Source organism: Protopterus annectens, chromosome 1.part0, assembly GCF_019279795.1.
Source record: "Protopterus annectens isolate FY-2018-M chromosome 1.part0, PAN1.0, whole genome shotgun sequence".
NCBI classification, from domain to species: Eukaryota; Metazoa; Chordata; order Ceratodontiformes; family Protopteridae; genus Protopterus; species Protopterus annectens.
The window spans coordinates 1,162,668,165-1,162,692,429 of NC_056725.1; the positions used below are offsets into that span (position 1 = coordinate 1,162,668,165).

The 24,265-nt window shown below is 41.8% G+C and overlaps 1 protein-coding gene across 3 annotated transcripts in view; it reads right to left on the reverse strand.

Annotated features, from left to right (window-relative positions):
• Nucleotides 1–24,265, reverse strand: part of ARMC2 (armadillo repeat containing 2) — a 1,279,645-nt gene that overhangs the window by 84,984 nt on the left and 1,170,396 nt on the right. The window contains exon 17 of one of the 3 annotated variants that reach the window (XM_044065306.1): nucleotides 13,789–13,949. The exons of the other annotated variants lie outside the window; for them this stretch is intronic. Coding sequence (XP_043921241.1) covers nucleotides 13,789–13,949 — 161 coding nt within the window. The remainder of the gene's footprint in view (nucleotides 1–13,788; nucleotides 13,950–24,265) is intronic. 3 annotated transcript variants of the gene reach the window in all.

Consider the following 24,265-nt stretch of genomic DNA (forward strand, 5'->3'; position numbering starts at 1 on the left):
CAGTCCCCTGTCTTTTTTGGAACTAAAAAGAACCTTGAGTAAGTTCCAAATCCAATTTGGCCTGTGGGGACTTCTTGGATGACTTTTTTTTTCTAGCAACCTTTGAATTTCTAGGGTTGCATGGTCCCTCTGATTGGGTGGAACACCCGGGACTGACCTTTTTTCTGAAGGGGGAGAGGAAAAGGGTATACAGTAGCCTCTGGATATGATCGTTTGTACCCATTTGTAATTTATGCTTAGCCAGGCATTTGGGTACAGTGACAAGCGATCCCCAACTGTCTCCAGAGGCGAACAGGTGGGCCTCCTTTCAGGAGTGCTGGAGGGGCCTACCCACTGCTTTGAGGTTGGCGTCTTCCATTGCTGTTTCCCCTTCTGCACCTGGGGAAAGAATCACTACATGCATTCAGAAAGGCTCTTTGGGACTTATCGGAACCACATCTTTCCCACCTTCTGGCCTTTTGGGTAAGGCCTGCTAGGGAGTGAAAAACAGACTCCCATAGCAGAAAGAGTCTCTCCTTCTTGCTCGCACCTGGTCAGAATCTCTTTCACTTTTGGCCCAATCAAGGATGACCCATCAAATGGGGCATTGATAAAGGAAGACTTGAAGGGCTCTGCAAACTCGCATAAGTGTATCCAGGAATGCCTCCTTAGGGAGAAATCCTGTACCTGCTGCCCTACTCACTCCATCAGCCACATAAGAGATAAGCCACATGGAGGAGTTTGCCACCAAATCTAATGTAGAAAGCTGAGAGGTCACCCTGTCTGAAACCTCCGCAGCCTTAGAACCTTGGAGGGAATCTCCCAACACCTTCAGGAGATTCCTCTGAAGTGTAGTAAAATGGGTCAAGTCTTTCAGCGACCTGAGGGTAAAGGCTGCTGATGAGAACATATACTTTTCGTATCTGTCCATCGTATGAGATTCCTTATTTGGCGGATGGACAGATGAGGACGCCTCAGACAATTCCTTTTTAGTGGCCGCTGCCACCACCATAGCATCTACTGGGACACCTTCTGTGAGGAATTCCTTGTCAGAGAGCACTTTAATAAACTTATTTGGTCTCCCTGGAACAGGTTCCACAGACTCTGGAGAGCCCCACTCCTTCCAACTGACTACATTCAGAAGCTGGTCAAAAGGGGGAGTCACTCAAGAGGTGGAAGGGCAAGATCCAAAAGCCTCCAGGTACACAGACTCATCCTCAGAAGGGTTGATGGACTTCCAGACACCTCTCTGCTTAAGGATCTCTAGGATATCCGCAAAGGAGACATCCTCAGAGGGTGACCATAGGGACCCTTCTGAATCATCAAGGTTATGTCTGAAGTGATAGACTCCTCAGGGGAGTCTAGATGTTTCCTCTGACATGTTCTCTTCTGAGGGGCCTCCTCAGAGGGGTACTCCGGGGAGGTTTTGGAAGAGATGTATGCCCCCAGTGGGACGTCCTGGGCCTTCGGGTCTCCTCGCTTGGGAGGGAGAGGTGATACAGAGACAGACTCTGGTGTTTTTTGGGAAGAGTTTTCGGATCTGAGACTGGAGCCTTCTGAGGTGACAGCACTCTCCTCATGACCTCAAAAGCAGCGCGGCCCTGCTCTAAGGGAGCTTCCAGCTCTGAAGAACGTGGAGATCCCCCCCCAAACCAAGGCAGTAGACTCTGAAGCCGATCTAGGTGCTGAGCTGAAATGTGCCGAAGCCCCAAGAGGGAGAATCAGTTCGGACAACTGTCCAACCCAGCTCTCCTTCCAGACCCAACAGGTGAGTGTTGGCCCCTAGACGCCTCAATGGATGAATGCACTGAGGAGGTTGGAGCAGATATTGGAGCCAAAGAAGCCTGAGTAGATCTCGACCCCGACTGTTTCACTATGATCAATAGCCACCACATGGGTCGGAGGAGGAATCGAAGAAGGGAAAGTGGCAGTTGTCAGACCCGAATACTTCTGGGCTGGGCTCAACAGAATTTTGGCCAGCACCGGAGTCTGTAACAACCTCTTGACCACCGCTCCACATTGCCATGTGAGAGACTTCTGGATAATCAAGAGGACGAGGTTAATGGTTTAATGGACTTTAAAATAGGCAAATGTAAGGCTGAGGAGACCGGTTCCAGGACTGGAGACTGGCTTCATAAGCGCTACTCTGTCGGCTCCAAAATAATGAAGACTGAAAACCTAAAAAATGGAAAACAACTAGGGAGACTAGAGGAGAAGTCTCTAACTTAAATGGCTACTCCTCTAATAAAAACAACAGGGAAAGGGGAAAAGCCCTCTAATTTAAACAGGTGGAAAAAGAGTTCAAATGAACTCTTTACACTTTAAAAGAGGTGACAGGATAGCTTAATATATAAAAAATCAACAATAATTCTCTCAAGAACAAGGAGTCGGGATAGTGACAGGGCAATGGCCTACAGAAAGTACGACAGCCAACCACAATAGTAATACCAACAATGCGAGAAAGTCACAAATATCAAAGTAAACTCTAATAGAAGTGCAGATTAATTAAATACTCTAAGAATTTGGGCAGAAACTACCAGAAATGAAGAAAAAAAGATTCCACTTAGCCTGAGCCTAGTAGGAAGCACTCAATCTGTTTAGCGGCAAACGAGATCTGAATAATCTCCCAAGGCACCATGGGATAGGGTATTGCCTCGAGCCAGTGGAAGCTCTCAAGCTTTAGTACAGGCTGAGTTGGAACTGATTCTTGGTTCCAAACCTAACCAGCAAGAATGAAGGCTAGATAGGACAACATAACGTATTTTGTTTACAACTGATTGTAATTTTTACTGTTGAATGACTTGTTTTCACAACCTGAAATTCGTCATTACTGATCAGTGTCCTACCCTAGTAAACACACATAAATAAATGTTTTATGACAATGAAGGTAGCTCTGATTGCATCTTTACTAGCATGCTATACCTCTCAACCTCCAAACATTAAAAGATCATAGCACTGGCCTTTAAAAAGCATAGCAGAGGGTCAGAAAGAGAAGCACTTTATTTTTCACAAATAATAGGTCCTTATATATTAGATCTGATATTGTTATTGGTAGTGAATCTTTGTATGCACTTAGTTTATTTATTTAATAAAGTATGTACCCATAAAGAAGTCTGGCTTTATAAGGCTCATCTTAAACCTAAGAGGAGCAAAGCTAAATCTAATGGCTAAAATAATAGTGCTATGCCAAAATCATAGCAGTTGAGATGAATGACATAAATGAAAAATATGAGTTGAGTAGTATACTATCACCAAAAAACAATGTGTACACCTGGAGTATTAGTAGCATTTATTAAAAGCCATTTTTCCAAAAATTATATTCATAGGTGAAATCACAGAACATAACATTAAACTGACTTCTTCCACTCTCAGTGATTTTGGGTCTACAGCCTCTGAATACTTCATACCCCCATACGTCAAATAACTAACTCCAATGTTGCACTAATTAGGAGAAAACAGTTTCTTCTCCTTCAAAAAAGTTAATTTAAGCACAATTTTCAATGATCCATGGTGTTTCCATTTCTATAAATATACATACGTATTTATGCTTTGTTGGCTATATTACCTCCACTTGGCCAGTGGCTTTATTTTAGGGGAGACTTAAGGTGGTATTCAAACTGACTAGGAAAAAATTGGCCAGTGCAGAGGGTAACTTCCCCTATACATTTGAACCAAACTCAGCCCGACTCCTGGAGGTCATATCCAACTTGTAATGAGAAATAAAGGTATGAGGAGAGGCCCATGTGGCTGCAGCACAAATAGATTCCATTGGAAGTCTTGCTTGAAAAGCTACTGATGTAGCTAGTGCTCTGGTGGAATGAGCTTTTGGGTTTGTAGGGAGTTCTTTATGTCTTAGTTGGTAAATGAAGGAAATGATAGAGGTCAACCATCTAGATAAAGATACTTTAGACACTGGCAGGCCCTGCTTGCCCTCAGCAAAGGACAGGAAGAGTTGGTCCGACTTCCTAGTTAGTTTTGTCCTCTCTAAATAGAAACGTAATTGCCTGTGAACATCCAAATAATGCAGCTTCTGTTCAGCTCTGTTTGAATAGTTAGGAAAAAAGACAGGAAGATCAATGGCCTGATTCAGGTTTGTCTGAGAAGGAATCTTGGGTAAAAAGGAGGGATTAGTTCTGAGTGAAACTCTATCTTTGTGAAAAACAAGATAGGGAGGACGAATACAGAGGGCTTGAAGTTCCGATACTCTTCTAGCTGAGGTGATAGCTACTAAGAAGAGAGTCTTCCAGGAGAGCAATTTTAAGGAACAGGTGGCCGCAGGTTCAAAAGGCGGAAGAATCAGTGAAGTTAATATCAAATTCAAATACCACGGAGACGGGGGATCTCTAATAGGAGGCCTCAGCAAAACAGTCCCTTTAAGAAAGGCTTTACAATGTTTATGGGACATAATGCTGGTCTCTGACAGGCCAGTGTGAAAATTAGTGATAGCAGCCAATTGGACTTTAATGGTGGCAGAAGAGGAGCCTGCTCGAAAAAGCTCTGCCAAAAAATCCAGAACACTGTGGACAGGGGCTGTAAAGGGATCTATATTTCTGGCCTGCGCCCAGAAGGAGAAACGTCTCCACTTACTAGCATAGGTTTTTCTGTTAGTAGATTTGTGTGAAGAAAGGATGATTTCATGCACTGGCTGAGAAATATGCAGAAGCCTGGCTAGGGTTGTAAGTGGAGCAACCAAGCTGTGAGGTTGGAAGATTGAAGGGATTGGTGCAGCCCGCCTGACTGATGGACCAACAGGTCTGGCACTGGGTCCAGACTCCAGAGCTGCTCCAGTAGATGACAATGCAGGAATGGGAACCAAATTTGTCGAGGCCAGTAAGGGGCAATGAGGATCATCCTGGAACCCAAAGCTGTCGGTTTCTGAATCAGTTTGGGAATTAAGGGAAAAGGTGGAAAAGCATATAGGAGACCCCGGGGCCAATCGGGGGAATGGCCGGGGAGGGGAAAGAGAGTGAAGAAGTCTTCGCACTTGCTGTTGAGAGGGGTTGCAAAAAGGTCGCAGCAAGCTTGACCCCATCTGCGGAAAATCTTGTCCGCTACTAACTGATTGAGAGACCACTCGTGAGGCATGAGAATGGCTCTGCTTAGCCTGTCTGCTATGACGTTGGACTTCCCGGGGATGTGTGTTGCTATCAGAAACCGTTGGGAAGAGATCGCCCACTGCCAGAGTCTGAGTGCTTCTCGACATAAGGGATAGGGACTTGGTTCCGCCCTGCTTGTTGATGTACCAGACTACAGACATATTGTCCATCTGAACTGCAATAGTCCCGGAAGGTAGAGAGTCCTGAAAGTACTGCTCTCATCTTCAAGACATTGATATACAGATGGTATTCTAGGGGTTGCCAAGAGCCCTGCCCTGAAAATGCCCCCCCCCCCACCCGATCAGGGAGGCATCCGTGGTCACCGTGGCAACAGGAGGAGGAAGAACAAACGGTCTGCCCTGGAGAACTAGAGGGGAGACCATCCACCAAGCCAGGTGGTCTTTGCATGTTTGAGTGATTATTATCCTGTGGGACATTGGAAGCTGTTGAAAGGACCATTGGGTAAACAGCATCCACTGTAGGATCCGCATGTGAAAATGAGCCAGGGGGACTAAAATGATCGCTGCTGCCATGAGACCCAATGTCTTAAGTGCAAATCTGGCTTGAATCGTCTTGCACTGTAGTAGGATCTGTACACGTCATCGAATGTCTGATACTCTTGTCTGGAGGAAGTTTTGCAGATAGGTCTTTTGTATTTAATTCTGCACCTATAAAGGTTATGGACTGACAAGGCGACAATGCAGACTTCAAAGTTTATTGATATACCTAGCTCGGAGCAAGTCTGAATGGTATAGTCCCTGGCTCGCAATAGCTGATGCCTGGTGGAAGCAGTAAGGAGCCAGTCATCAAGATATGGAAACACCTGGAATCCCCGTCGTCTCAGGTGAGCCGTAATCACTGCCATGCATTTGGTGAACATCCTGGGGGCCGTGGTGAGACCAAAGGCAGGGCTCTGAATTGAAAGTGACTGGCTCCCAGCCGGAAGTGGAGAAACCTTCTGGAACGCCTGTCCATTTTTATATGGTAGTACGCATCCTGAAGGTCTATGGAGCACATCCAATTGTCCTAATCCAAGAAGGGTAGAATGGACTGGGGCGCGACCATCCAGAACTTCGTTCTTTGAACAGACTTGTTTAATCTGCTAAGATCCAAAATGGGTCTCCAGTCCCCTGTCTTTTTTGGTACCAAAAAGAACCTTGAGTAAATTCTGGATCCTTGCTGGTCTGCTGGGACTGGCTGGATGGCTCTTTTTCTTAGCAGTTTTGAAATTTCTAGAACTGCTTGATCCCTTAGAGCGGGTGGGACATCTGGAAGGGACCTGTTTGTTTGTACAGGGGTGCGGACGAAGGGAATTTTGTAACCTTCGGATATGATAGACTGTACCCATCGGTCTTGAGTGAGGAGTTGCCAGGCTTTTGGGTATAGTGACAATCATCCCCCGACTGCCTCCAAAGATGGACAGTCAGGCAGCCCCTCAGGGGTGCTGGAAGGGTTTGTCAGAGAAAGATTCTCTGCTACCCTGATTTTGCGGACCCCCTCTGCCCCTAGGGCGGCGTCAATTATTGTTTCCTCTTCTGCCCCTGGAGGAAAAATCACCACGTGTGTCCGGCACAACTCTCTGGGGTTTATGAAACCACATTTTTCCACTCTTCTGACCTTTGGGAAAAGGTCTGAAGGGAGTAGAAAAACGGACTCCCACGGCAGACAGAGTCTTGCCTTCCTGCTCACACCTGGTAAGTATATCCTTCACCTGTGGTCCAAACAAAGCCGAACCATGGAAGGGGATATTTGTGAAGGATGCCTTAAAGGGGTCAGCAAAGTTACATAACCGTATCCAGGCGTGTCTTCTCAAAGCCATGCCTGTACCTGCGGCCCTATTCGCACCATCAGCTGCATAAGAAATGAGCCGCATGGAGGAGTTTTCTATGGAAGTTAAGGTCGCCAGCTGGGAGTTAACCTTATCCTGAGACCCCGCAGCCGATGGATCCTGAAAGGTATCACCCAGTTCCTTGAGAAGATCCCTCTGAAGTCGGATGAAATGGCACAGATAATTCAGCGACCGCATAGCAAAGGTCGCTGAAGAGAACATCTGCTTCCCGTACCTGTCCATTGTCCTAGACTCTTTATTAGGAGGATGTACAGGCACCGAAGGGTCAGCCAACTCCTCCTTAGTGGCCGCTGCCACCACCATGGCATCAACTGGGACCCACTTAGCTAGAAACTGTTTATCCGATGGGGCTGTAATAAATTTAGTGGGCCTACGGGGAGTTAGTTCCACTGAGTCCAGGGCTGTCCACTCCTTCCGAGCAACCACTTCCATGAGCGGGTCAAAAGGCGGAGACACCCAGGAGGTGGAAGGGTGAGAACCAAACATGTCCATGTACAGCGACTCGTCCTCGGAAGGTTTAAGGGCAGTCCAATTCCCCCTCTGCTTAAGGATCTCCAGGATGTCTAAAAAGGAGACATCCTCAGAGGGGGACCTTGGGGACCCCTCCGAATCCTCCAAGTCGGTGTCAGACGTGACTGACTCGGGGGAGTCAACATGTTTCCTCTTACATGTTTTCTTCAGACGTGGCTCCTCCGAATGATTGGAGGAGGCCTCGGAAGAGGAAGATACCCCCAGTGGGGCGACCTGGAGCGTTTGTTCTCCACGCTTGGGGTCCTGAGGGTGGACAGAGACCGAAGCAGGCACCATGGGGGGACGAGCCGAAGGGGCCGATCATGAATCCGACCCAGGAGTCAATACGCTCCTCATGACCTCAAAGGCGCCCCTATCAGGCAGAGAGGAAGGTCCCAGCTCCGAAGAGATGAGAACCCCTCCCGGCACCGAGAGTGACGGCTCCGAGGCCGAGGTCGGGGCCGAGCTCACCTACGCCGAGGCACCGAGGGGGAGAACGGGGTCGGACAAGGGTCCAATTCCACTCGCCCCCTCGGAGCTGACAAGAGAGTCTCGATGCCTGGATCCCTCCATGGACGGAACCAATGAAGAGATCAGAGCAGACGACGGAGCCGAAATGTGTGGTATCGGTTCCGACGCTCTGACGATTTGAGCCCCAACGAGCTCCGGCTCTGAACACAGTGGTAGAGTCAGAGGAGGAACCAATGATGATACAGGGATAGCCACAGTCTGCTGAGAAGGGCTAGTCAACATTTGGGCCAGTGCCTGTGACTTTAACAGCCTACTGACCACCCTCTCGAGGTCGTGATCAGACAGCCTGGAGGACCGAGAGGAGTGGGACCTAGGGCTCCGCTCCGACTGTAGTAATGAAGACCTCGGAGCCGAACGAACGGACTCCAAAGAGGGAGACCTCGAGCGTTTTCGGCTCACAGAAGGCTCCGATACTAAGGCTGGAGCCGACTGAGGTCTTGAAGTGTCAGTTCCAGCCGGAACAGACGATGAGGCAGAAGCTCTGCTCGGCGACGGCTCCAGACAGGGAGCCGACGTCTTAGTGGGCTTGGAGGGTTTTTACCAGATGAAGGCTTAGTCGGGGACCCTTCAGGCTTAAGCAAGCCCCTCAAAATAAGTTTGTTCCTACGCTCCTGCAGGACTCTCGGACTGAAGGCATGACAGACCGCACAAGAGTCCTGCAGGTGTAGGGTGCCCAAACAATACACACAAGAAGTGTGACCATCTGTCAGAGACATCTTCTGGCAGCACGAGTTACACTTCTTGAAACCTGAGACCTTAGTATCCTTAGACATAATGAAAAAGGATACCAAGGGAGCAGGTAACTAGTGCTTTAAACACTACTCTCACACACCAACAATATAAGTAATGTAAGTACAACTACTAAATATATTTAACTATCAAATAGAAATATATATAAAAGGGTAGTAGAATAAGAATAAAAAAACACTACTGAGTATATATATAAGAAAAATCAACGCTACCCTAACGGGTGAGGGGAGGGGGGGGGACTGAAAAACTACATTAAAAGAGTTTTTAAAAGGGGGTTTCTCAAGGGTTTAGAAGGGAAACACTAAGAAAACAAGATCTAACAAGAGAAAAACTATATATATATATATATATATATATATATATATATAAAATAAACCAATAGAAAAGAGTTATACAACCTGGAGCCGGTAAAATCGCAACCTCGTAGCTGAAGTGGCAAATGAGATCTGGGTATCTGACGCCTAGCATTGTGGGATAGGGGGAGGGCCTCGAGCCGGTAAATAGCTCTCGAGCTTTAGTATAAGACTGAGTCGGAGCCGAGGATCGGCTCCGAACCCATCCAGCAAGAATGAAGGCGAGATTGACAACTTAACATCATACATTCCGGTAACACTTAAAACTTGGGCACCAGTAGCTCCTGAAGCTGCTGTTGTTTGTATAGGAACTAATAATGCTGTAAAACTGTAACAAGAGAAAATAAAGGCCCTGTAGTGTGGATATTAATAGGTACTTTGTTTGGAGACAATGTTATTATATTTTGACCCCTGGATTTAATGTTGCTGTAAGGGTATTTACCCATTTAGGAAAGCAGCCTTTTTTGAAGTACTGCTTGAATCTTTTATTTTTAGCTGAGAAATTTTTTTTTACGATTTGAAATGAAATCATTTTGCTCACCTTGGAATAATAATTAAGTGTCTGTGAATGTTTTGTTGTTAAAAAAGAGACTGCATAGGACTTTAGACAATACAGAAAATGAAATAATAAACTATTTCTCTCAAAAATGCAAACAAGCATTCAAGATTTAAAAAATTTACAGATGATAGAAAATTGTGGAGTTTTGCATGTGAGATATGGTTATATTTCAATACTGTTGATGAAACTAATCCATCTGCCATGTGTTACCAGTGATAAATGAAAATAAATGTATGCTAAAATACTGGGGGGTGGGGGCATTCTCAATAAAAACAAGTCTTAGGAAGGGATGACCATCTTATACAATTGTATCCGAAAACAAGATGTGCACAGTGTGGAAGTGATGTACATGGTATGAGATATGTTGAATGCATTGTAGGAAATGCTGCAAATATTGCAATTTCTGGTTCAATTGTGAGTTACTAATTGAGTTTGGAGTGGATCATATTAATATAGAGATGGAAAATGAAAATTAAGATGTTATAAATAACGAGCAAGGCAATGAAAAGTAAGCAAACGTAAATTACACTCTTTTAGACAATGAAACCTGCAGGTTAACACTGGTGAAAATGAAGTGGTTGAAATAAAGTTTAATGTAGATATAAGTACTACATATCGGCCTTGAGTCATGAGTAGTTTATTGAGGAAGAGGAAGAAAATGAATGTGAAAACAGTTCTACTGGAACCAGGTTAAGTAAGTGGAAGATTAAGTTGAAATTAAGTTGTTGTGTCTTTCGGCTTTTCCCGGTTAGGGGTCGCCAATGCGGAACTCCGGTCTGCTAATGATTGGCAGTAGATTTTTACGTGCCGAGTTGCCGGCCATGACACACAACCTTCAACGAAGGTACGCCCATTCACGCATGTCTCCACACAGAAGATGCTCTAGCTGAGAATCGAACAGGGCAATGTCTTACTGTGAGGCGACAACGCTACCGCAGCACCACCACTGCAGTCTAAGTTGAAATGAAGTAATCTTGAAAAAAGGAAAATGAAAATAAAAAAATGCCACAAAAATAGCTGACACTAAAGTGCAAACCACACAGGTTAATAACCACAACTGTTAGTTAAACGCTTTTGTTCTTTACATTAAGAACTTCATCAGAGCTAACTAAAAAACCTGGCATCCTAAATTTATAATTAATAAACTGATCACGTCTAAAAATCAACCCATTACAATAAATCTTATCAAAAATTACGTGTTAAAACACTAGTAGTTAAAGCTGCACCATAGCACATATTTTCTTTATATTGCCATCACGTCTGCAGAAGAATTTCTGAAATATAAATCTTGATATGCAAAGTCTTTACTATTTCCAATTAGACACAGTCTCTTTGGTTAACAATCCTTATGTTATTGTTAAGGCCATGACTGCCATTGTCATTAACCAAACATTTAATTGTCTTCTTTTGATTATATCCTCAATAACAACAGCAAAATTTTTTTGCATTTACATCTCCACAGAAAATTCTGAATTTTAAAAGACAGAACAAATGATGTATCACTGGCTCAACAGTTAGTGTACTCCCTTGATGCTGGAAGATCAGAATGTTTTGGGTTCTAGTCCCACTCCAGGTAACGGAATTAATTTTAAACTGAGTTTCCCATAATGGTTAAGGTCTTTACCTCAAAGACGCAAGGTACAGGGTTTCACCTCAGGAAACTGGGCAGACTTAAAAATGCCCTTCAGGGTTAGTTAATCTAGAATTTACCTATAAACTGTTAGAAGATGGGTTTGTTATAATGGTTAAAATCTTCACTTCCCAGACACAACATACAAGGTTTAATTCTATCCTTGAGTTATTTGGCTAGGCTTAAAATGACCCTTCAAGGCAATTAGCCCTGTATTCACCTAAGAAACTATAACTAAAAGAAAGCACAACTCTTTGCTTATTTTTGTCCCAGGTAAAATGAGTGAAGCAATGGGAAAACAGTTTCAAAATGGTTAGCCAAATGCACTCCTTTTTGTTATTATGTTTCTAACATACATGATTATGACTGAGTTTCCAATCATCACTATAATGTTATGTATTCAAACATGGATGTCAAGAAATTCACCTCGAGTGCAATTTTGACATCCAAACTGAGAACACAATCACAGTGTTATGACTGGAGAGACCCAGCTGCAATTCTTTGTAGTGCATGGGGCATTACCTGCTCCCATGAAGCCAGTAAACACTTCAGGTTTCCCACTGCCACTGGGTGGTGGCCACTGAGTTTGTAAATAGTCTAGCTTGACACTAGTGTTTCACAGTGCTTTCCAATCCTGTCTTTTCCTCAGTTTTGGAGTATAATCACAGTACTCCATGCGCTACAGGATTTTATCACCGCAAATTAGGGATAGTTCTATAAGAGGTAATGCTAATACTACAACCTTCCACAGGAGTTTAGGCAAGTGATATCTGCAAAACTGTGACTTTAGCTGCAGTTCACATTTTTATCAAATATTAGAAATTGGATGTTTAGTCCAAAACAAGTTTTGTGATTAATGTGTTAAACAAAGTATGTCAATAGGCACCTCCAGTCTTAAATAATGCTTAACCTGATATTCTACATGTATCTAAAGAATGACACCAGGAAAAGGAACACTGCAAAATGGTATAGCTGTATAAGGAACTTACCATAGCAGAATACTTAAATATCATTTCCATGGACTTTCACAAGCCACACTTTCTCTGTTCTCTTTCTTTCATTCAGACCTGCATTTATGTCTGTATTTGTGTAGGGAAATTGTAGAAATTAGTGAATATTGTTAAATACACAAAGCTCTGACTCCCTTTCACAGAGTATATAGAATACTTTCTCCCTAGTTCTGATGATCCGGCCAAAACACAGGGAAGATTGATGGCCTGATTCACAGTAAACAACTTTGGGCATAAATGGTGGATTTGTTCTTAATGAGACCCTACCTCTAAGGATGACCAGATAGGGTTCACCCAACTCGGATACTCTTCTTGCAGAGGTCAGAGCAATAAGAGGTACAATCTTCAATGTGATGAACCTTAAATACACCTGATAAGCTGATTCATGGGGAGAGAGACAGTTAACTGTTGGTGGGAGGGAGCCAGAACTTTGGGAAGCTGGTCAGTTGTTTACTAGGCCAGATATAATCGCTATAACCAAAAGGCTACTGCAGCATGAGAATAATGAACATTTAGAGTTACTGCTCAGTATTGCTTGCATTTATACAGCAGTAGTTCGTTTTGACCACAAATTGTGAATGAAAGTAGCACTGGGTAAATATTCATCACCATTTTAAAAAACGCCCTTGGCAGTAAGATTCTGGTAAGTTACCATAACCCACCTGTAAGAACTGGGACCAAGATAAGGATATTAAATATATAATGATCAAGTGACTTATTTGCAGAACTCTATGCTCATTTTTTTAAAAACTTCTGATAAAAAAATCCTTGGAAATACTTAAACAACACAGTTTTACTTTGTTTAAAAATATGTGACAGACCTTTTTAATTAGGAGGAGAAACTAATGTACGAATCTGTACATGACTTGTGTACCCTTGTTTGTTACATTTCCCTGAATAGACAAAAAAAAAAGAACTGGCACAAAACCACCGAGATAAATTAATTATAAGAACAAGCAGCTTGCAAACAATAATGCTTCCACAGGTTTTAAAATCTTGTACATACTACAACCATTTAAATACACATTAGGAGTCCGACCTCATCAACTTAATTCAGTTATGTAGCTGTACCCTTTAAATGATACCATGCTGTCTAGCTCTCTACATTCCTTATATTATTTTCATTTTTATTATTTTAACTTCAAGACAGGCTTTATACTATTTTGGCCATCAAATTCTGGTGGGGCATCAGCTCTTAATACTGTTATCCACCTGTATTCACAATATTCTGTCCTCATTTTGATGTCCCACCTCTCAAACTATTGTCAGTGCACTATTAAAATGGCAAACACAAATTCATGACTGATACTTCTATAATATTGTTTTTTTTTTTCTCTGTGGTTCTAAGATGGTTCTTTTTTCTTGTGTATTGTTATGTCCCATTCCTGGCTTGCCTACTCCTACAGTTACAGCACAAATTTACTGACCAGATTAATTCTGGCCTGAATATGAACCTGGCATCTGTTGTAACCTCTATGTTTCCGTGCAGTAAACGTCCATATTTTTCTGAAAATTACATACCTAAGTATGTTGTGAGAAGTTCAATTAGCTTTTCAGTCTCTTTGTTTCCAAAACACAAGGCAGCACTTGTAATCTTCTCGCTGTAGTTCCACAGAGTTTTGCAGACCAGGCTAGCAAGCTGCCAGTCTGAGGGCCCAAAGTCTTGTAAGCAGTCAATTAATCTGTTATTTGCAGCAAAAAGAAAACCTAGTTACATAACACTGCTATAACAGTCAAAAGCTAAAAGTAAACACTGTTACATTTTTAATTTGTGTATCACTAATTACTCCCCCAGTGCTGTAATCATTCCAGACATTCAGTTGTTAAGTAGGTATAAACTAGCAGGATCTAAAGACAATTTAATGTTTGACTTAATCCACTAAACCTAAGCTACTTTTTAAAAAGTAACTGCTCTCTACAGCCACCAACACAACTGTTATCTGCTTCTCTGCAATGCTCTCCAGAGACAATTATAGTCAGCTTTCATGCACTGAAGTTGCTAGATAAAGATGCCACAGGGAGTTAAATTTCATTGGAGTGTACACAGTAAACTGTGTGTCACTGTGTACACACAGTATTTTGTACACAGTGTTTTTCATTTAAAACCCCCATGTCTGTTGCTGTTCACTTTATGCTGTCAAAGAAAGAAAGAGCTCAACTTTAACCTTTGGTCGGGTGTCCTTTTGTGGAGTTTTTTTTTTTTATGCTGTCACATTCCCTTAAATTGATGCATTACAAACAAATGAGAGGCATCCCGGGTAAGTGCAGGGTGGCAAAATAAAATGAGAAAGAAACTGTCAGTGACTTGCATGGTACTGGAGATAATACCAGCTGTTATAAAAATATGCAGGCTTATCTGTCATATACTCTGTATTACTACTGACATCATTGTGGGTTATCTAGTGAATGGTTACACTTCACGAAAATGGAAATCATATCCATGCCATACCATCTCTACAGAATGGATTATATAGTAGATGGTTTGACAGCTGTTCTGAAAACAAAAACAAACAAAAAAAAAACTATACATTCATTTTGTAATTCCTCTGCTTTTTAAACAACAGAGTGAACTATGCATTACTAAGGAGTATTTTATGAAAGGGCAATTTAAAAGAAAGAAATGACACTAATGTCACTAAAGCAACACCCTAGCTAATACTTGACTATTTAGATGCAAATATTTGCAAAACTGTATAAAACATACAACTTTAACAGAATTATTCAGATATGAAAAAAGTTTATGATATAGAATATATAACACTATCAACCAGCTCTGATGCAGAGAATAATAAAGCCACAACTATAACTTAGACAGTATGAGTTTGATTTGTGGCATAGACACCTGCTGAAGATGGCACAGAGGGTAAGGAAAAATGATGAGGCTTAGCCTGTTTGTATCTCCTCAGGAGAGGGATGCAGGGAATGTTTGGGATACATGACTATGGTTTGTAGGAGACAGGGATCTACTTTTAAATCACAAATTACCACTAGATCGAACTGCAAAATATAGAGACCGTATATACAAAGATTCAATTTAATGAAATTTGACAAGATGAAGTCACAGAATACCAAAATTTTCTAAAACTTTACATGATCGCGTCCCAAAACATCAAAAAATAGAAAGCAAACCCTAACTTCCTAAACTCCATGGATTAAAAAACTGCAATTATTTTTCATTTCCCATGCTTTTGCAGAGGGGGCTGTGCTCCCCTGAACCCCCCACACTCCTCACAAATTGAATATACAAACTCTGAGGTAAGTGTTGTGACATTCGGCTTTTCCTGGTTAGGGGTCGCCACAGCGGTCTGCTAATGATTGGCAGTGGATTTTTATGTACCGAGTTGCCAGCCCTGACGCTCAACCTTCAACGAAGGTACGCCCATACACATATGTCTCCACGCAGAAGACGCTCTAACTGAGAGTCGAACCGGACAGTGTCTTACTGGGAGGTGACAACACTATAGCAGTACTACCACTGCGGACATAAAAGTGTAAACTACTAATACAGTATGTAAATCCTATGTTATTATGAGCAATGAACATCTTTAACTGCTTACACTATCCAGTCATACAGTAACAGCTATACCCTCAGCATTTACCATTACTTACAAAATTACAACATTTTTTCAGTTTAATGCTTTGTTCTCTACTGAACACATACTGTCAAATATTAGAACTTGTTTTTCTTTTCCAAGCTTTAAAATTCCAAAAACTTCTCCAGCAGCTTGCAAAGAAACATCCACCATATTGTTTTTTATGTGCTTACTATAAAATGGACAACATGGTATTTCACCAAATACCATTTAACTAATACAATACATGTTGGCATTTTGTGACTTGATCGTTTTAAGTATTAGTAAATTGAATCTTCGACTTTATGGTCTTGATATTTTGTAGTTCGGTCTAGTAGTAATTTGTGACTTAAAAGTAGATCCGAAGACAGAATAAGCCCTATCCCTATACTCTGTCTCATTTAGGTAGTTGAGGGGAGATCTCTGCCTGGCACACAAGGCATCATTAGACTCCACCCTAATAGACTTCCTGTATATCTGCAAAACAAGCAGCACCGGAATTGCACGTTCTAAAGACTCACACCTTGCTTATGATATAAACAGGACCTGCTGGAAAGACAGGTATGTATCTCAGAGACTACCCCTTCTCTGGGAAAAGGCTTCCCATCCATGTGAAGCAGAGTTCCTTCCTGCTCATCAAGTTCCTTGTCTTTTTGACATATTCAATATTTAAATTTCCCTCACTCCTCCGTAGTACATCAGTAACCATGGATATGCACTTCCAGACTCTCTCGTTGCTATGTCTGGTTGAGATGGGTATTCTGAGGCATTGTAGAAATTGGCTCATGTACACTGACAACCCGCTTGTTCTTAATAAAACATATAAAAAAGTATGCAAGAGGTGTAAATACACGAACACTGGAGGCAAAACTAATTATATAGAGGTTGTCAGTGACACTTGCACCACACTTACTGCACAGGGTAAAGACGCTACGCATAAAACTACTTATGCTGAGGCACTTGCAGGTAACCTTCCTAAAACACTAAGACAATACGCACAATACAATCAAAGAAAAGGGTCCTCAGCCATCACATTGATGTTCCACTCACCAAGCTAAACAAGGAGAAAGTTACTGTCAGATGCCTGTCAGGTGCCAGGATCTGCCACATAATGCACAAACTCAGGTCACTCAATAAACACGTACAAATATGACTCTGTCATTGTCCATGTTGGTGTGAATGACCTGAGACGTACCTCCCTGGATTACATGAAAAGAGACCAGGAGGAGCTCTCCGATCTTGTAGCCTTGGCAGGCATGACCCTAGCCCTGAGAAGCATTCTGCCATCACCCAGAATGATACTACAGTACAAGGACAAAATGAATGACTTCAACAATTGGCTAAGCTTCTGGTGTCATTCTAAGGGGATCCAGTATCTGTCTGCCTGGGATGACATGATCGACAGCTCATGATGCCTTGCCAGAGATGGCCTGCACCTGTCACCCTTGGGATTCCGGATACTGGCTAAGGCTCTTGCCAACCCTATAGTGCCTTTTTTAGGCAAGGTTCAAAATGATAAATTCACCACCGTAACAGGTACAAGCAAGCAAAATCTGAGGGTAGTGCTACTCAATGCTAGAAGTCTAAACCTCAAAATGCATTCACTCGAGGCACTCCTTAAAATGGATAACATTGGCATCTGTGCAGTAACAGACACCTGGTTCAAGTCTCCAGAGAGCACCCCTGCATTACCAGGCTATAATTCATACCACACCTTTCGGCCACCTAACCTGGACCGAAACACTAAAGGTGGAGGCGTGTCCATATTCATTAAGGATATCCACACCTCCAGGCTAGTTGCTCAGCATAATGCATCCGAGATTATCCAACTGCAACTAACTGGGCAAGACCGCAATCTAAATTGTAAATTGCTACATATCCCCCACCAAGTCCCAGGATTCCCACTCCTCATTTCTTGATACACTGGAAAATATTAGGGGTACAACCAAACACCCTAATAATGGATAATTTCAACTACCCCATCATTAACCGGGAAAACTACTCATGTACCAGCTCCTTGGATCAACTCATCCACACCCCCACCAGTGGCAGCAATATCCTAGACCTGGTCATTACCAACATGGGCGACTGGTGTTCCACACCAGAGGTCAATTCCTCGTTGGTCAGATCTGAGCACAAGCTAATCAGCCTTGACATCCACATCCCGCTCCCACCCCCCATAAGGGAAAATACCGTAAAAAATGTATCCAAAGCCAACTTCACGCTTCTTAAGACAGAAGTGGCAAACTTCACGACACCCATGCAGATGGACAATAGAGGTACGACTGCTGAATCCTATACAAATGCACTTTATAAGCACTTACATGAGAGCATGGATCGTGCTATCCCTAACAGAACCAAGATGCTATCCTCCAATTAAGAGGAAGCCACTCTGGTGGTCCCCTGCCATAAACAAACGCTACAACAGAAGAAAGAAACTGTTGCAAAAAAAGAGTAAAATCCCATGACTGGAAGAACGCCCTGGTCAGCCTCAGTAAGAAGCTGAAATCTCTCAAAATCCTTCAAAGCTAGTTATGAAAACAAAATCGCCACTGATTCTAAATACAACCACAAAGCATTCTATAGCTATGTCACGAATCTCAATGGCAACACTCAGATCTGCTCTGAGTTACAGCACAATGTACTAAATATACAGAAGCAAACTGATATTGCCAACATCCTGGCAGATAGGTTCAGTGCTAACTTTACCCCCATTAACCCCCTAAAGGGCCCATCTCTATAACGGAAGAATGCAAAGTTCCTGTAATCACGGCTGCACAGGTAAAAAAAACTCACTCTCCAAAGCCAAGAACAGAGTATCCATGGGACCTGACAACATCCCAGGCTGCATTCTACATGATCTACAGAATAAACTGGCACCCCACCTAAGCACCATGTTCAATCATAGCCTTACCTCAGGCTTTGTGCCCACTGAATGGCGCACAGCAACGGTTATCCCACTCCACAAAGGGGGAGCCACCAAGGACCCTGGGAACTACTGCCCCATTTGCCTAACGAGCCTGGTCTGCAAGGCCATGGAAAGTATCATCATGGAACTTATAAACAAAGACATTGGTAATCTCCAATCTCTGGACCCCACCCAGTTCGGGTTTGCAAAAGGCAAATCATGTCTCCTAAACCTGATTGACTTCTTTGAAGCAGTCAACAAAGCCGTAGACGAGGGTAATGTGGTTCACACAGCCTATCTAGATCTCGCCAAGGCTTTTGACACCATCCCCCACTTTGGAATTATAGATAAACTCACTAAACTAGGTATAAATCCATATGTCACAAGATGGGTTGCCAACTGGCTCACTGACAGAACCCACAATGTGAAAGTAGCAGACTCCAAATCCAACTTCAGACCAGTAACAGGTGGAGTACCACAGGGTTCAGTCCTGGGTCCTCTCCTGTTTGGTATCAACTTTTCTGAAGTGCAGGCTAACACAGAAAGTCAGAAAGAAATTGTTCCTAGACGGGGTCAATACTTGGTTTTCACCTCAAAGCGAAATGTAAAGAATAATAAAAAAACGAACTGACCACGGCTGATGGAAATACAATAAATGAATTTAATGAAAAAGTAAGCGCTTTCGCAATTTAAAACAAATTGCTTCTTTAGACTCTACATCTCAGAAAAAACATCCTAATTTATACTTTGAAATAATCAATCAAAGAAACATCTCAATAATGACATCATCAATGAATTATTTTAAAACAGCAATACCAAACTATGAAGAGCATATGTAAATATACTTACAAGTGTGTTATTATTGTAAATACATATGTGCAATTCACTGTACAAAAATATTCAAATTTATATAAAAAAAATTTAAAAACATATTTACAATTATTGCCTTAATTAATGCTTTAGGGGTCTTCCTCTAGGGAAGGGTTTGAGTGATACTGCACTGTTCAAACCTGGCAATCTATCTGCCTGCAGCAGTAGAATCCATTTCTGTTCCCTTTCTTCTAGATTATTGCTGATATCTCCTCCCCGAATACTAGGTTGTACCACCTCTAAAGCCTTAAAATTGAATATATGCTGTGTACCTTCTGTCTGAGCATGTTTGGCCAGAGCACTAGTTCCTTTCGTGTTGGTAATGTCTCTCAAGTGTTCCTTTATCCATTCTTTAAAGAACCTATCAGTTTTGCCAATATAGAAGGCATGGCAATATGTACAAAAACTACAATATACCAAGTGTTGAGTCTTGCAATCTGCATACAAATTTATATTTATTGTGAATTTAAGAATCGGATGTAAATAGGCAGATTTAGTATAAATATAATTGCAGGCAATACAACTCCTGCAAGGAAATGTTACTACTCTTTGCGAGTGTACCTTATTCTTATAGTGAGAATTTTCCTATAGCATAATTGTCTCTTTAGAGACTTCTTATTCTTGAAGGAGAAATCAGGTTTCCTAGTAATCACCCCCTTTTAGTTCATCTATAGATCTTAGGATGTTCCAATTTTTTTCAAGTATGCCACAGAATCTTTTTATAACACTTGAATAAGTTATCAGAAATCTAACCATATGTGTACTTTATCTATCTGTGGGTTGTACATCCTGGATAGTTTCAGAGAAGAAAGGCTTTCCTTTGGAATTGCATCTTTCATACATTTCTTTAATACTCACATTTATATATTTTTTTATTACATCCCCTATCCCTAAATTCACCTTCCAATAAGGTGACTGCTGTGTGCAAACCTTCTTCAGTGTTATGAAGTCTGCTCATCCTCATGAACTGCCCTTTTACTATATTTTTCGAGATGTAGTGTGGATGCATACTGTTCTTATGCAAAATACTATTCCTACGTCTAGGTTTCCTGTATAGGCTAGTAGCAATTTCTTGCGATGGTGTTTTTTGAACCTTTACATCCAAAAAATTATATCTCATTTTGAGAATATTGATAAGTAAACTTCAAAAAATCTGTGGTACTATGCAAATGGTGAATAAATAGTTCAAGCCTATCTATGGCTCCTCCCCATAGTAAAAAAACATCGTCCACAAAGCGTGTTTACCATAGGACACTATCACAAAACTCATTCACTTTTAACAAATAATCCAATTCCCATGAAACCAAAGTTAGGTTGACGATACAAACACTGAGTATACATAGTACTTGACTAGTGAAAGTCATTTGTTGTTACTCTGTTTCATTGTAAGTAATATTTTGCAAATATTACTATACAGAATGCTTAGATACAAACACTGACATTGAATGTTTAACTGGAGCTGTCTTTGTCTAACTGTAATTTTCTTGGGTAGCTTGTACAGCTTGATAGGTCTTATCTTGGTTTTGCTTTTTTATCCTGCATGGTGTGACTGTGTGATGTTATTCAGCTGCATTATAATTTAAACTTGTGCCTTTTTTTCAGTTGGGCAGCCTTGTTGTGTTGTATGCATTTGCTAACAGATGGCACATACTTGCTTAACTGGAGCACATTTATTAAACCCCTTTGTTCTGCTAGGCCTCTGATTTTATTATGATTCCACTTTAATGTCCTCCCTGCAGTTGAGTGACGTTAAAGACATGCAGGTACGTGCGTGCGTGAATGGGTGTACCTTCTTTGAAGGTTGGGTGTCGGGCTGGCACCTCGGCACCATAAAAATCCAGTGACAATCATTAGCGGACTGGAGTTCCGCTGTGGCGACCCCTAACCGGGAAAAGCTGAAAGACATTAGTTTTACACTTTTATGAGGCAGGCCCTCCTTCCTTATTATATTACAAGTGCTTCATTTTTTCTGTGATTACTGGACTGTAATCAGCTTGTATCTATAAATTGTGTATGCCGGCAAAACAAACAGGCTGTGCCTTAACTCTGCACCCCCCCCCCCCACACACACACACACACACACTGCTTCTTTGAATTCCAAGTTACAGGTGCCTTTGTAGTATGTCATATGCAGTGGATTTTATCTGCAGAAAGTTGCATGCACAAAATATAAGCTCTTTCCTATATTTACTGACTCTTTGATCAAGTTTCTTGAAAAAACACGCTGCTCATTTCTGTTTCAGTAGAATAGTGCTGACCTTGCTTGTCTCTAGACATGCTCTGACTGACTGGCTCTTGGTAGTGTAACTGGTGTAGCCTGCTCAAGTACAGGTAAACTGCTCTTATAAAGATCATTTTACAAGTAAAGCTGATTCACTGAATCTATGTAAAACATGCTGACAACTGTTAAGTAATAACATGAAAAGTAATCACAGGTGAAAACTAGGTTGATTGGAATGATTTTGATTAATTGTATGATTTTTAATAACTATGCATTATAAACTTCTATGTATGATCATTGCATGATTTTGGATACACACACACACACATGCACACGCACACACACACTTCAACTTCATACTTTATTAAGAAACTATCCGACAAAATAGTTAGAACAAAAGTTAAAACAATAAAGCAATAACATCTAAAAACAGTAAACAAATACTAGCAATGGTAAAAAAATATATATATTATGTAGAATGTATATACCAAGTCAATTAAGCCATACCCCAGCCAGCCTGGTAGTAATTGCATATCCTATTGCTTTATTCTCTTTCTGTTTTGAATATATAAAATGTTTTGCTTGTTCTTATTTCCCATCTACTCATTTTTATAGCCATTAGTTTTTTCACCCCAGCACCCCTAATAACCTATTAACTGCATTACAGTCTGTGGTTATGCATAAGGTCTTGCCCATTTTGAGGCAAACATGGAATTAGTGTAGTGCCATTAACTCATCCTTTTACAAATCAAGTAAACTAAACATGGCCTGTATAGTAGTAGCTGTTTTATCACATGACAACACTCTATATTACTTGTGGGCCCTTGATGGAGCTCCAGATTCTGAGAAAGAGTGATCCCTCCACCCAAAAAACAGTTTTAATAGTAGGCTGCTGAAATGATCAGAATTTTGACAGGTATCTATAAACACAGGGGCAAGTTAAATTGTATTGTTATTATCCTACATAAAAACTGTAGTCATCCAAGTGTGGCTAGAGACTGCATGGTGGCTTAATCAGTGCTGTATCTTGTGAAAAATAGTATGTGCCCATGGTTACTATTATGACACAGCATACACACACATAGGTTCATAAGAATGCTACTAGGCTAATGGCCATAGGACCTTTACAATCCTATCCATGTAAAAATTGAGTACCCCATTCTTAGCTGGTCATTGTTAGCAGAGCAACTCTATGATCAAGGTTGCCTGTGTGCCTGTCGATAAGGTCTATGATGATTCTTTCCTTGGCCTTGCAGATAAGGCTGGTTAGGCTTATGGATCAAGAGTTTTCTGGCTTTGTGCAAGCAGTTTACTGTTGCTGTTCTCCACTCTGCAGGAACAAAGCCAGTGCTCAGGCTATGGTTAAAGAGAGTGCCAAGTGGTTCCACTAGGTCTTGTTTTAGATTGTTTAGTAAGCAACTTAGGATGTTATCTGGTCCCATAGGAAGCCATGTTTTTGGCCTTGGACAGTGCTTGTATGACCTCTTCTTTGGAGATGCTCGGTAGTGGACTGGTGTCAAGAATGCTTTGGGATATGGCTGATGGGGACATGGGGGTGACATTATTGCCAAATCTGTAAGCTAGCAGGTTGGCAATTTCCTCAGGTTCAGTGTATGTGGTACCATCCACTATAAGTTCAGTACACAGCTGGGCATTCCTTTTAGGTTTCGGACATAGCTAAACAATGCCTTATGATAGCCTTTAGCGATGGATGCTAATTTAATCTCATAACTAGTCTTAGAGCACTTATCAAAATATCTCATTTGCTTATTCAAGCTGTGTAGGGTATTCTTTCATTGTTGAGCAAGTTCCCTCTTGTTCTTAGATATCAGTTTCTTTCTTTCTTTTGTTATATAATTATTTATACTCACAGTCTACCAGATTGGCTTGTTTTTTATTTGGAGGACCTGGTTTTAGTCTTGTCAGGTGCAGCTGAGTCAATGTGGCTACATAGGGCATCTGTCAGGTACAGCTGAGTCATTGTTGGCTGTGTTAGCAGGGGCTTTGAAAGTTTTTATGCCATCACTTAAGTAGGCTACAGTTTGCTTTGGAGAAATGTTTCATTTTTTTTGCTCCTGTGGGGGTGTCCAGTCTGATCTTTACTTCAAATGAGACTGATTTATGATCTGACCTTACCAGTGAGGGCAACACTCACAGGGTAGTGCAGTGATTCCCCCCATGTTGGTCAGCACTAGGTCTAGGACACTTGAGTACTTTGTGGGGGTGTACACCAGCTGTTCCAGGGCATTTGAATTAACAAAATTCAGGAACCTGCTTGTTTTGAGGTCTGACATTATGAAAGGCATTGTAGCCTTGTATAGCCGAGGTGCTCTCTGTGGGCTTGAACCAATTCTCAGTGACTGCACAAATGTCAGCATCTTCCATGGTGAGGAGCGTTTCCAGGGAGTGCAGTTTACTGTTTAGGCT